The sequence below is a fragment of the Sinocyclocheilus anshuiensis genome, unplaced genomic scaffold (genome assembly GCF_001515605.1).
Source record: "Sinocyclocheilus anshuiensis isolate Anshui unplaced genomic scaffold, SAMN03320099.WGS_v1.1 scaffold2056, whole genome shotgun sequence".
Taxonomy (NCBI): domain Eukaryota; kingdom Metazoa; phylum Chordata; class Actinopteri; order Cypriniformes; family Cyprinidae; genus Sinocyclocheilus; species Sinocyclocheilus anshuiensis.
The window spans coordinates 1077079-1090390 of NW_015551026.1; the positions used below are offsets into that span (position 1 = coordinate 1077079).

Genomic DNA, 13312 nt, shown 5'->3' on the forward strand with positions numbered 1-13312 from the left:
TTTTATTTTTATACACTACCATTCAAAAGTTATGGGACGGTAAGATTTTTTAAAATATTTTTAATGTTTAAGTCTCTGATGCTCATCAAGGCTACATTTATTTGATAAAAAATACAATAAAAACAGTCATATATGAGCTACATTTTACAATTTAAAGTAGATAATTTAATAATTATGAATTAATTTACATGAATATAGCTCCCATAACTCTCACCTCAAGGAGGGCACCAGTCTGAAAGAATTTTAGGGGCTTCTCTATCGAGTAATAAAGACCATGGTAGCTTCCTCTGGCAAGGTATGCTCGAACCAGACCAACAGCAATGACCAGCCATCTAGATAGGAAAGATTCGTAGAGTAACTCTGTAGTGCCACTCGTCCTTGCTTTGAGAGAGGAGGGCATTTTCGCAATGCACACAGGCGTGGAACTGCATGCAAATCTCTTACAACACAGCATTTAACGGCAAATAGTGGCTTTTAACAGTTTCATTCAAATACATACAGCACATTTATTATTACAGCACATATATGTGCATTGTATGCATGTACTGATGCAAAATGTACTCATGAGCTTGTGAATACACTCCAGTTTCTCAAAATATGTATTTTTCTGTTTTAACTTCTTTTATCTGTCATAGTCATTTATGTGCAGCTCTTGGTATAAAATGAAGACAAGATAGAAGAGCATCAATACCATGTTACTAACAGAAGCACATCATCTTTATCTGAATATCACCAAAAACAAACAGCAAGTATTTTAAAATCAGACTGAATTAAGTGAAGCAAAGCCAAGAAATTAATCCGCATAAGACACAGGACTGTACTGTAATTTCGAATTGAAAATAATGCACATAGTACATACACTACTGGACAAAGTTTAGTGTCCCTGTGAGATATCATGAAATGGTCTTTAACTGAAAACATAAGACACAGGACTGTACTGTAATTTCGAATTGAAAATAATGCACATAGTACACTACTGGACAAAGTTTAGTGTCCCTGTGAGATATCATGAAATGGTCTTTAACTGAAAAGCAACGACTGAATTGCATCATCAAACTATTCCTGATTGCAGTCTGGACCATCACGAGCACAATTAATGCCAACATCCCATAATATAACTGCATTTTATCAAAAATTCATGCATTAAACATCATTAGCTATCTAAACACATATGTGGTTCACTCAAATCAGAAAGCAGGTGAAGGTTATAATGACGGCGATGGACGTTATATCTCAAACAGGTTTGATTGAAGCATGTGGATACTCAATATTGACTGGGTGAATTCACATTTTAAACAGGTTATTGTACAGGTAATTCATCTCCGCTCTAAACTAATGTGCTGCTACATTGTTGCACACGCGCGCACAACACACAAGCTCGCACAGATCGCGCGCACATAGAAACATTCAGGAGTGAAGAAAATTATTGTAATCGCTGTCCTGTGATTTATCAGCTTAAAAACGTAAAAGTTACAGCATATTCTTTCTGTTTCTTAAGTAAGTACAAACCTCAGCATCGCCATAGTAGAGAGACGCTGCACAGACAAAGTAAGTTAAACAATCATTTAATATAGACTTGAGCTAATTGTAGTGTTCCAATAATCCACGTTAAAACTATTCTTCTAGTATTGAGCATTTATTTTTCATTTAAAAAAAGTTCTGAACAGAACTTCGATATTTCAAAACATTGAGAAAATGTAGCAAACCCGGTTTGGTTACTGCAGATGCCGCATTGAGAAGTTCAAATCATTCTTGTGCTTGCGCTCTCTCAAATCATTTGAGTAAATCAGTTGGTTCCAAAAGCTCGAGTTAATAAACTGGTTAAAAGCAGGTTCCTCACTTACAGTCAACCGAATTGCAAAAAAAAAGAACAATTGCAGAAGAACGACTCCCATCCCCAGGCCTGGAAAGCAAGGATATGAAGTCTTAAAAGTTATGAAAATTTTTTTTTCTAGTCATACTCAGCTCAAAAATATTTGAATCGATTAAATCTGCTTTGTTTGAGTGCAATAACTGAAACCAAGGACTGAAATCTACAATAATTGCAGATTATTATTAATTATTGCCTTGTGTTCTTTAGTTGGGACTTAGATTTGAATTATTATTCAAGCGATTTTAGGAGGATTTTTTTAACGTTTCAAATGTGCAGAAAAAATCGATTTTAATAAGCAACGCTTCATTTACATAAATTAGCACCTTTTAAAACAATGTTTACAAATTGCTTTCCAGAAAAGAATTCACAGAGAACAAAAATCATCTCAAATATTTTACTAGCTCTATTTTACTCAAATATAGCCATTTATCACTATTTAAATTAATCTATATGGGTTTTTTTTTCCAAATGTTGTATTTATTGTTTCAGCATCCCTTCTCAAAACCCAGAGTGATTAAGACATAGATAGGTTCTACCGAATCGGACATAATTGTGCAACAGTTTCGGGGTTACGAAGGGCAGTGCACTTCTATTCACAGTTTAACCACATCAGCTTCTGCCTATTGAACTATTGCTACATTTAAACAAACAAAGACAATAAATTCGCTCGTACGTCCACTAATGTCATCTAAATGTAAAATAAGAACAATGCATTAAGCAAGGATATGAAGTCTTAAAAGTTATGTAAACGTCTGTAGTGATTTTTTTTTCTAGTCATACTCAGCTCAAAAATATTTGAATCGATTAAATCTGCTTTGTTTGAGTGCAATAACTGAAACCAAGGACTGAAATCTACAATAATTGCAGATTATTATTAATTATTGCCTTGTGTTCTTTAGTTGGGACTTAGATTTGAATTATTATTCAAGCGATTTTAGGAGGATTTTTTTAACGTTTCAAATGTGCAGAAAAAATCGATTTTAATAAGCAACGCTTCATTTACATAAATTAGCACCTTTTAAAACAATGTTTACAAATTGCTTTCCAGAAAAGAATTCACAGAGAACAAAAATCATCTCAAATATTTTACTAGCTCTATTTTACTCAAATATAGCCATTTATCACTATTTAAATTAATCTATATGGGTTTTTTTTTCCAAATGTTGTATTTATTGTTTCAGCATCCCTTCTCAAAACCCAGAGTGATTAAGACATAGATAGGTTCTACCGAATCGGACATAATTGTGCAACAGTTTCGGGGTTACGAAGGGCAGTGCACTTCTATTCACAGTTTAACCACATCAGCTTCTGCCTATTGAACTATTGCTACATTTAAACAAACAAAGACAATAAATTCACTCGTACGTCCACTAATGTCATCTAAATGTAAAATAAGAACAATGCATTCATGCAACCAATGATCTCTGTCAACCAGCAGCCCAGAAGAGTTTATGGCGTATTTAACAGGCGTTAATAGGATTTACGTTGCATTGCATTAGCAAAATATTCGGAACAAATTTTCTTTATTTTCATTTCAAACAAACTGTGTTCAATCATGCAATATAAACTCAAAGGGGAGGTAACCGCGAATCTGTCAAGCACTTAGATACAGCACGCTGTCTGAAATCTAACCATTCATTCTGTCACACGCTCGAACAGAGAGAGCACGGAAGAGCATTTGATTGTCATCATACCCTGCTGTCATAACCACGTTGTAAATGACCAGATATGCGATGGCCAGCGTTCCGGGTCCCTTTTTCTTCTTGTTACTGGAATCAGTGTGCGCTGTTTTTCTGGTCCCCATGGCAGGTGCCGACATGACTGAACTACCATTAGAAAGACTGGATCATCCAAATGGTCCCGGTGAATAAAGGCGTGTGGCCTTGCTTGACATGTATAGAAGGTGCTTATGAATGGAGCGCCCCCTGGCGAGTACCGGGTGTAAATGATGTCTTGTGTGTTACTCTGTTACAGTTTAGATTCGCTTATTCACGGACATGTTTAACAATAACAACAAAACTGTAGTGTTTTGTATTAATGATAAATATAATGTTCATAAATTATCATATTTGAGTTGATTTTGTGTTACAGAAATTTCAGAAACATCAATTCCAGTCGCTAGATGGCAGTGCGGGTCTCGTGCTCAGAACGCACTGGTCTTTAAAATGACTCAACATTCATGCCTTTCGGAAATATAGATTTATAAAAAACAAACAATGAAATCATTTCAATTTTTGTAGTATTCATATAAATTCTAAATATAACTTAAAATCTTGAATCATTTGACTATTGTGACACGTCAGCGATTTCTGACAGGCATTGCGTTTGCTTACTAAGTTTACGGAAGAGCAACTGGTGGAAGTGGACGCAATTTAATGGATGAGAGAACGACAAATCATCGATTTACGTTGATAATACGCTTGAATTTAACCTTTAATAGATAGGAAAAGGTCTCAAAATGCCTTTATTTGGCCAAAACCCGTTCGATCAGGATGTGGGTGAGTTTGACAGTGTTGTTTTTGTCAGGGCCGATTTAGCGCACTGCTCGATGTCAGATCCTCAAGATCTTTGTTTTTGTTAGTTTTTTTCTGTTTATTTCCTCTATTAGTCTGATCCCTTATATGTCTTATATTTTGGGATTTAACTATTAAAGCTGTCCAACGTAATTAGCAGAACGGACACCATACTTTCAAAATTGTTCTACTTTTCTGGAACTTTTTAGATGAACACTGAACATTTCCAGTCTGTCAAAAAGAACTTTTTTGAGCTGTTTGTACGGAGTTCATCATACTAAAATGTCAAAATGTTTATTATTTCAATAAATAAAGCTTTTTAACTCGAAGATATTTCCTATATATGCCGTGATATTTAAACATGATTTTAACTACTAATAATATACTATAATTACAATACAATACAATATAATATAATTCATATAACATAGTATAATACAATAAATACATTTAATTAACAAAATGTAATGTAATAAAAAAAAAAAACTTAAATCTAACATGAATCTAACATATGCCTTCCTAATACAATGTTATATCAAAATGCATTTTTTTTTAAATCAATTTCCAGTAAGCATGAATGAGTAATGGGAGTTCATTTGTCAAAAGTAACACACAATAACATGTACAGGTGCATCTCAATAAATTAGAATGTCGTGGAAAAGTTCATTTATTTCAGTAATTCAACTCAAATTGTGAAACTCGTGTATTAAATAAATTCAGTGCACACAGACTGAAGTAGTTTAAGTCTTTGGTTCTTTTAATTGTGATGATTTTGGCTCACATTTAACAAAAACCCACCAATTCACTATCTCAACAAAATATTTCCTATATATGCCGTGATATTTAAACATGATTTTAACTACTAATAATATACTATAATTACAATACAATACAATATAATATAATTCATATAACATAGTATAATACAATAAATACATTTAATTAACAAAATGTAATGTAATAAAAAAAAAAAACTTAAATCTAACATGAATCTAACATATACCTTCCTAATACAATGTTATATCAAAATGCATTTTTTTTTAAATCAATTTCCAGTTTTTCATAGTTTTGTCCTTTGAGAGCTTAGTGTGTATGAACTTGTGACACTGTGTGTTCCTCTGTGGAGGAGTTTAAAGCACTCGAGTATTGGTCATTTTATTTCAAGCTGTACTTTGCTGGATGTTGCAATGCAAATTTCCCTGTCGTCATTAAGAGTTAGTCATTCAAATGCACCCAGTTGTTTTATTCTTGAAGGAGGGGTAAAATAATCTATACTAGTGGGTTATCATAGAAATGCTTGTTGTGCATGTCGAGACAAGCTGGATATGCAAAATAACAGGCAAAACAGGCTACTTTGTCTGTTTAACAGCATGCATATAAGCCTCTTGCTTACTAAACATTTATTAAAATCTTGTTCTTCAATACCTTGGATGTAAATCTGATCATATTCACACTTGTTTCATTTTTATTATTATTATTATTTTTTATTTTTATTTTATATTTGTATATATACTAATTGTTCTATTCAGTATTGTGTGTTTATGGCCTTTGAGAATATTGTTTTAAGAGTATCATTTGAATTTGTTTGTATGAATGCTCATTCCTTCGCATTTTCAGAGAAAGCAACTAGTGAAACTAACACATCAGAGGACTGGGGCCTCATTATGGATATCTGTGACCGGGTCGGGACAACTCCCAATGGGTGAGTTTCTCCCAACTATGTTTTCAATGCTTACTTTAGTAACAATTAATAACATTAATGTTGCTTGTATGCATTCTTTTTCTTCTTATATAGATACATTTTGTTGGATATTTATTTCTATTATTTTTATTTTATTTTATTAATTTTTATCTAAAAAAAACGGTGCGTCTCTCCCTAATATAAATATTTTCATGCCCCTTATTGTCATTTTCACTTTTTTCTGTCGTAGTGCAAAGGATTGTCTCAGGTCAGTCATGAAGCGTGTGAACCACAAGGTCCCTCATGTAGCCATGCATGCATTAACGGTGAGCTCTTCATCTTCAGTTCCCATTGTAGAGTTTAGTAAACGATCATATTAGTTATCACAGTGTTAATGTTCTTGGGAAAAAGAACCTGTGTATGGCATGCAAATAGTCACTGCGCACTAAACTCGGGTAGAAAAACTAAAACTGTAAAAGCTTTAAAAACTCCAGAGCGCATCTGGAAGTGACAGGCATCTTTGTGGGCTCCCACTCTGACTCACCAACATCTCAACCTGCAAAGATTGAGAATTAAAATTTTTTTAATTGGTGAATTTGTTGTAATAATAATAATTGTACAGATAATCTAACAGAAATAGAAATGTTGCAAGCGTTCAGTAATGACAGTAACAGTAATTCTTATTTTTTTATTGTAATTATTATTAATCTTTATTTTGTATCTACATTTAATTTACACATATTTAAAGAATAAACAGTTATGTAAAATGTTACAAGACTGCAATAACAATAAATAGTAATAGTAAGAAATTAATTATTAATATTGTTATTATTAATCTTCATTATGATGTCACATTTCATTTACACACATTTGAAGTATAAACAAACAGTTATAGAATTGTTACAGGTGTGCAATCACTGTTTGTGTAGAAAATTGTTCTTAAATTGTCATAGAAATCCTGGAAGTATCAGGAAGTTTTTAAATAAAATGTTCTTAGCCTGGAAAAGTCATGGAAATATCTTTTATTCAATATACATTTAAATTTACCTGTTCATGAATTAGCAAATCAGTCTGAAGCAATTTTTTTTAAACATATCCACTATTTACAAATAACAGGAAAGGTCTTGGAAATTCATTGATCATGAAAGGTTTTTTTTATGCAAATAATGGTTGCTGAAATATTGCTGTATTTTCCCTGTTTAGTTGCTGGGTGCCTGCGTTTCAAACAGTGGAAAAATCTTTCACCTAGAAATCTGCTCACGGGAGTTTGCCAGTGAAGTTCGTAGTGTGTTAAACAAGGTAAGGAACTTCAGCTCACTGTACACATTAAGGCAAATACTGTTGATAATGTCTGCCATCCTCATTGTCTTCTCCTCAGGCTCACCCAAAGGTTGCTGAGAAACTCAAGGCTCTGATGGTGGAGTGGGCCGAAGAGTTCCAGAAAGACCCGCAACTGAGTCTCATCAGTGCCACCATCAAGTCTCTCAAAGAAGACGGAGTGGCCTTTCCCACCGCAAACCCTCAGGTATTTCTACTATCAACTAATAACGTGATCCTGTTGGATCTCACGGTGTGATGTCAGCTGTCCATAAACACAAATGCTGATGAACAGACAGCAGCCGTTGGTACTTGGCCAAGATACTGTATATGACCCTGTAATTTGGCTGGGTTTAGCTTCATAGCGATAACTTTTTACATCCTAATTTTGCGTAGTTCATTAGTTATTCTGTTTGTATTTCCTGTATTGGTAGGTCACAGAAATCTGTGACAGATGTATCTGTGTCACCTCGTTGTCATGCCATGTCTGCAGTGTAGGTCACTGCAATGTTCTTTCAGAGTTTCTGTGCTTAATATTGTCAAATGTTTGCATTTTAAAATGGAGGAAAATATTTTTGTATATGTATGTTTGTTGTAGTTGGTTTAATTTATGAATTAATGTATAATAACTGTATATCGTACAGTTACAATTCTATTCAGAAGTTTGGGGTCATTAAGATTTCATTATTGTTAGTATTATTGTAATTGTTTTTTGGAGGGAAATTAATACTTTTATTCGGCAAGGACATTCATTTAATTAATAGTGACATGTATAATATTACCAAAGATTTCAATTTGAAATAAATGCTGTTTTTTTAACTTTCTATTCATCAAAAATCCTGAAAAAAAAGTATCACCGTTTTCACAAAATATTACGTAGCACAACTGTTTTCAACATTAATAATAATAAGAAATGTTTCTTGAGCACATATCAAGAAATTGGCATATTAGAACGATTTCTGAAGGATCACGTGAGACTGAAAACTGGAGTAATGTCTCCAGCTAAATCAGCTTTGCCATCACTGAAAAAAAATACTTTTGTAAAATAGAAAACTGTTCTTTTAAACTGTAATGATATTTAACAATATTACTGTTAATAATAATGTTTTGTGGTGATTTTTCTTTATTTTTAACGTTTTGTTTGGTCAATCTTTGAAAAAGGCCATGTGTTTTTAAAGATTATTTAAACTTTTAACATTAAAAGTTAATAAACAATAGTCAGCCACCTCTGTATGAGAGATGGTTTATGAATTAATCATGTGACTAAACATGACCACTGTTTCTCACATGACATATCTGATAACACTTTAGCCATTTAGGTTAGAGGCGAATAAAGCAGCCGAGTGCATCTGGAATGCTAAAGCATGTGTGTAAACCTGAGACAGAATGGAATTTCCTGTCACATATTTGCCATACTGCCCTCACGGACCATGAGATTTCAATTCTTCTTCGTTCTTCATTTATTCACTTATTCTTTATTATATTGTTGTTACACCATTTTGTTTGACTAAAGGACAAGTGCATGTAAACATTTCTTTAGCTGTTGAGTACCGACAACATAAAATAGGTCACAAGACTTTACTGTGTCACTCAAAGGTCATCATATACATGTTTTCTCAAAAACCTACTTATGTAAATGGTTTGTGGGACCGAGTCAGTGGTTAACTCTATCTGATTGGTATCAGTGTTTTTGCTGCTATTATTTTTTTCTATAGCACACCCATAGATGGCGTTATAGTTCTGTGTTCTTAAATATATGTATATATTTATTTGTAAAATTGAATTTAATTGATTGATTGATTTTATATATAGAATTTATATAGATAAAGTGACTTTTTTGCAAATCAGTTCTGATGTGTTATTATGTGATCTCTACTTGCAGAGCTCCAGCACAAAGCCCAACAGCACTTCTGCCACCAGCAAAACCGTTGATGATGATGATCTGGCCAAAGGTGAAGGCTCTTCATGCTAACATACTTTCATATCATTATTTGTTATTATGGTTTATTTATATCGGATAAATGTTTTTGGGGCCCTGCTGAAGCATCATAAAAAATTCTTTGACACTCTAACTGTGGCGTCACTGTAACTATAGTCCTCTTTACCTAGACAATAAGTGTTTTTATTTTGCTTGTTGCAGCCATTGAGCTGTCCTTACAGGAGCAGAAACAGCAGGCAGAGACACGACCTCTTACCATGATAGCTGATCCACCCTACAACACCAATGGAGGGAAAGAGTCACGTAAAGTGCGCGCCCTCTATGATTTTGAAGCGGCTGAAGACAATGAGCTCACTTTTAAGGCTGGAGAGCTTGTGATCATCCTTGATGACAGGTAAACTGATTGTTGAAGGACATTATTTTAATCAATTTTATCAATTTCACAATCAATATTGTGCTTAAGTTTAAACTATTTTGTGTCTCATTCAAAAAAAAATCCCATAACCCATATCAGTTGTCCATTGAGAAATAATGTTGCTGTTATCCAACAGTGATCCAAACTGGTGGAAAGGAGAGAATCATCGAGGAGTAGGCCTCTTTCCATCAAACTTTGTCACCACCAAACTGAATGATGAACCAGACCCTGGTAATACACTTTATAACCTGGATTTTTGTGCAGGAATACTGCATTTTTGTATTCAAATTGCACATGCAGATCTCCTGAATTCTTTTTCTTATAGTGATGTATGTAGAGAAGACAGTAGTTCCAGAGGAGCCCATTGTTGAAGTCAAAGCTGAGCCTGAACCTGTGTATATAGATGAGGTGAGTGCTGATTGATCTTTGGCCACACATCTCCACTTATCTGGAGAAATGTAATTGATATGATCAACGGGCTCTTGGTGAAGTTCTCTTGTCTTATGTTGATCGTTGACTCTGTTCTCTATAGGAGAAGATGGACAAAACTCTGTACCTGCTCCAGAACACAGACCCTGCAGATGCCTCACCTGACAGTCCAGAGTTGGTCACATTAGAAGGTACCAGGAAAGCCCTTCATGTGTTGCTCATGTTTAATGTCGATCGCATTTATGTGTAAGAAAGGGACATATGAACAAAAAAAGACAATACAAGTAATTTTATATCACGTCATTACATGGCTCTCCAGTATACTTTGTTCTTATGGACCGTTTTCACGTTTCCAGGCTTCCTAAAAGCAGAATTCGTCATAGTTGGATAAACTTTTATAGTGGTGAAATATAGTTTTGCATTCCCAGTTGCTTCAAATACAAAAGAAAAAAAAACACAATAGCATTTCTATGACTTTCCAAAAGAGAAAAACAATTTTGAGAGATTGATTACTTTGGTCAGAAAAGAAAAAAATGTCAAATTTGCTGTAATTTCCTCATCCGTTGTGTTAGAACCACATACACAGCAGCATGAACTAGTTTTCTGCAATTTACTGCCATGGTAATAAAATGCAAAGTATAGTGTTATAAATGTAAATTACATTTTTTAAATGGAAAATATACAAAACTTTGCTAGATTTACGATGTTAATAGCGCATCATCACAGTGTTTTATCACATTTAAACATTTCTATTGTCAAATGTTACATTGTACAAAAGATCATTGAATCTATTGTTTTCTTTTTTAGATGCTTGTGAAAAGATGAACCCAATGATTGATGAGAAATTACAAGAGATCGACAGGTTTGTTGAAATCAAAACTTATCCTAAATTTAGGTTGGCTGTTTTCCAGTCTTTGCATATGAGGGAAAACATCTCTCTCTCATTCCTGCAGGAAGCACTCAGAGTTGTCCGAGCTGAATGTGAAGGTGCTGGAGGCTCTGGAACTGTATAACCAGCTAATGAATGAGGCTCCACTTTACAATGCATATTCCAAAATGCAGACTCTCCAAGGCACTTACCCTGGAGCCCCTACTCTTCTCACGATGCAGGTTGGCCTTGCCATTTTAATAGATAGTTAGTGCAAATTCAGTCCATGGTATTTTGTGACACAAACAGCTCTGTTTTGCATTATTCTGAATCCGAGTTCTGATTCTGAATATAATTTCTTGTTTCTCTCAGGGTTATCAGCCATCTGGAGCCTACATGTCCTCTGGTGTTCCACAGGGATATAGTCTTACGGACCAAGCTGGCCCTCTCTGTTCCCTTCCTCCTTCAGTCAATTCAGTGCCCACCAGCCAGCCAGCACAACCTACTTACATCAGGTAATCCAAAGGCATCTTGTTAGTGTCCCTCTAATTTTGAAGCAACTTTGGCCTTGTTTGCATATATATGGATATTTCTACTAGGGATACACTGAAATTTCGGCCACCTAAAATTATCGGCTGGAAATGGCATTTTCGTTTTTTGTCCGAAAGAGAAATATGGCCGAAAATATACACACCGTGTTCAGCGCACAGGTTTCACTCTCCCTCTAGCCGTCGTCACTGCGCAAAAATCATAATTATGATGCTCCACTCAATATTCCGCTTTATGAATGTGCATTCCTTTGAGTTGTTCATGGCCCATGCGAACGCTCCACTCATGTATGTATGTATGAATGAATGAATGAGGGATTTATATAGTGTTTTATTGTGTATTGCTGTACACCCAAAGTGCTTTACAATCATGCACCGCTCAAATAACGCGCCGACAGTAGATTTTGATGTAGTATAGGGCGGCGGATTCAAGAAGGAGCGTCCGGCGGGCTTGCGGCAACCTCATGTGACGACTCCGGGCTGGACTCCGCTTCGTCCACGGTGAAAGCTGATCTGGCGATCCCCAGCGCGAAGTTGATGTATTTCCTCAGCGACCAGCACGGATCAGCTCCAGGCATGACTTTCTACTAGGGATACACTGAAATTTCGGCCACCTAAAATTATCGGCTGGAAATGGCATTTTCGTTTTTTGTCCGAAAGAGAAATATGGCCGAAAATATACACACCGTGTTCAGCGCACAGGTTTCACTCTCCCTCTAGCCGTCGTCACTGCGCAAAAATCATAATTATGATGCTCCACTCAATATTCCGCTTTATGAATGTGCATTCCTTTGAGTTGTTCATGGCCCATGCGAACGCTCCACTCATGTATGTATGTATGAATGAATGAATGAGGGATTTATATAGTGTTTTATTGTGTATTGCTGTACACCCAAAGTGCTTTACAATCATGCACCGCTCAAATAACGCGCCGACAGTAGATTTTGATGTAGTATAGTTGTTCCTGTTTGCAATAGCGCTAATGTGCTGTAACTCGGTGTAACACAGCTATACTGGGCAACGCTGGTAAAATGACTCTACCCTCTCGTGACGCTATGCTCTGCTCACATGCTCTGATAATAATAGCTTTGAAGGACTATACATTATTTGGATAATTAAAAAAATTAAGTTAAATTAGATTCTGTTGCATAGAACTGAATAAAAATAATATATTGTTATTTAATATTAAAGGGGTCATATGATGCTGTTAAAAAGAACATTATTTTGTGTATTTGGTGTAATGAAATGTGTTTATGTGGTTTAAGATTCAAGAAACACATTATTTTCCACATACTGTACATTATTGTTTCTCCTCTATGCCCCGCCTTTCTGAAACGCGTCGATTTTTACAAAGCTCATCGGTCTGAAAAAGCGAGGTGTGCTGTGATTGGCCAGCTATCCAGTGCATTATGATTGGCCGAATACCTTAAGCGTGTGACGGAAATGTTACGCCCCTTACCATATTGTGATGATGCCCTGTCAGGCCGGAGCGATGATTCAAAAACATGAAAACCCATTATAAACGAGGCATTCGTTGCATCCAGTGGGGACATAATTATGGATCATATACTGTCTTTTTACACGTTGCGGTGCATCACGCCGCGTAAACATAAAACCATATCTGCATTTGTGATCGGAGAAATGACAAACAACAAGCCCTACTCTACACTGCCCAAAAAACTCGCTTTAAATAATATAAAATATAAAAACTCTTTAAATATAAAAAACG

At 35.1% G+C, this 13312-nt stretch overlaps 2 protein-coding genes across 2 annotated transcripts in view; one reads left to right on the forward strand and one right to left on the reverse strand.

The window, feature by feature from the left end:
• The window catches only part of LOC107661144 (very-long-chain (3R)-3-hydroxyacyl-CoA dehydratase 2-like), a 7941-nt gene extending 4152 nt beyond the window's left edge, over positions 1-3789 (reverse strand). The window contains exons 1-2 of the mRNA XM_016450613.1: positions 3568-3789; positions 215-332 (exon numbers count right to left, since the gene is read on the reverse strand). Of these exons, the coding sequence (XP_016306099.1) occupies positions 215-332; positions 3568-3692 (243 nt within the window). The 5' untranslated portion in view covers positions 3693-3789. The remainder of the gene's footprint in view (positions 1-214; positions 333-3567) is intronic.
• Positions 3790-4205: 416 nt separating this feature from the next.
• LOC107661142 (signal transducing adapter molecule 2-like) overlaps positions 4206-13312 on the forward strand; it is a 12018-nt gene continuing 2911 nt past the window's right edge. Inside the window, exons 1-13 of the mRNA XM_016450611.1 lie at positions 4206-4371; positions 6004-6088; positions 6318-6393; positions 7271-7366; positions 7446-7592; positions 9267-9336; positions 9525-9717; positions 9875-9969; positions 10064-10146; positions 10271-10358; positions 10975-11029; positions 11121-11277; positions 11408-11550. Coding sequence (XP_016306097.1) covers positions 4332-4371; positions 6004-6088; positions 6318-6393; positions 7271-7366; positions 7446-7592; positions 9267-9336; positions 9525-9717; positions 9875-9969; positions 10064-10146; positions 10271-10358; positions 10975-11029; positions 11121-11277; positions 11408-11550 — 1328 coding nt within the window. The 5' untranslated portion in view covers positions 4206-4331. The remainder of the gene's footprint in view (positions 4372-6003; positions 6089-6317; positions 6394-7270; positions 7367-7445; positions 7593-9266; positions 9337-9524; positions 9718-9874; positions 9970-10063; positions 10147-10270; positions 10359-10974; positions 11030-11120; positions 11278-11407; positions 11551-13312) is intronic.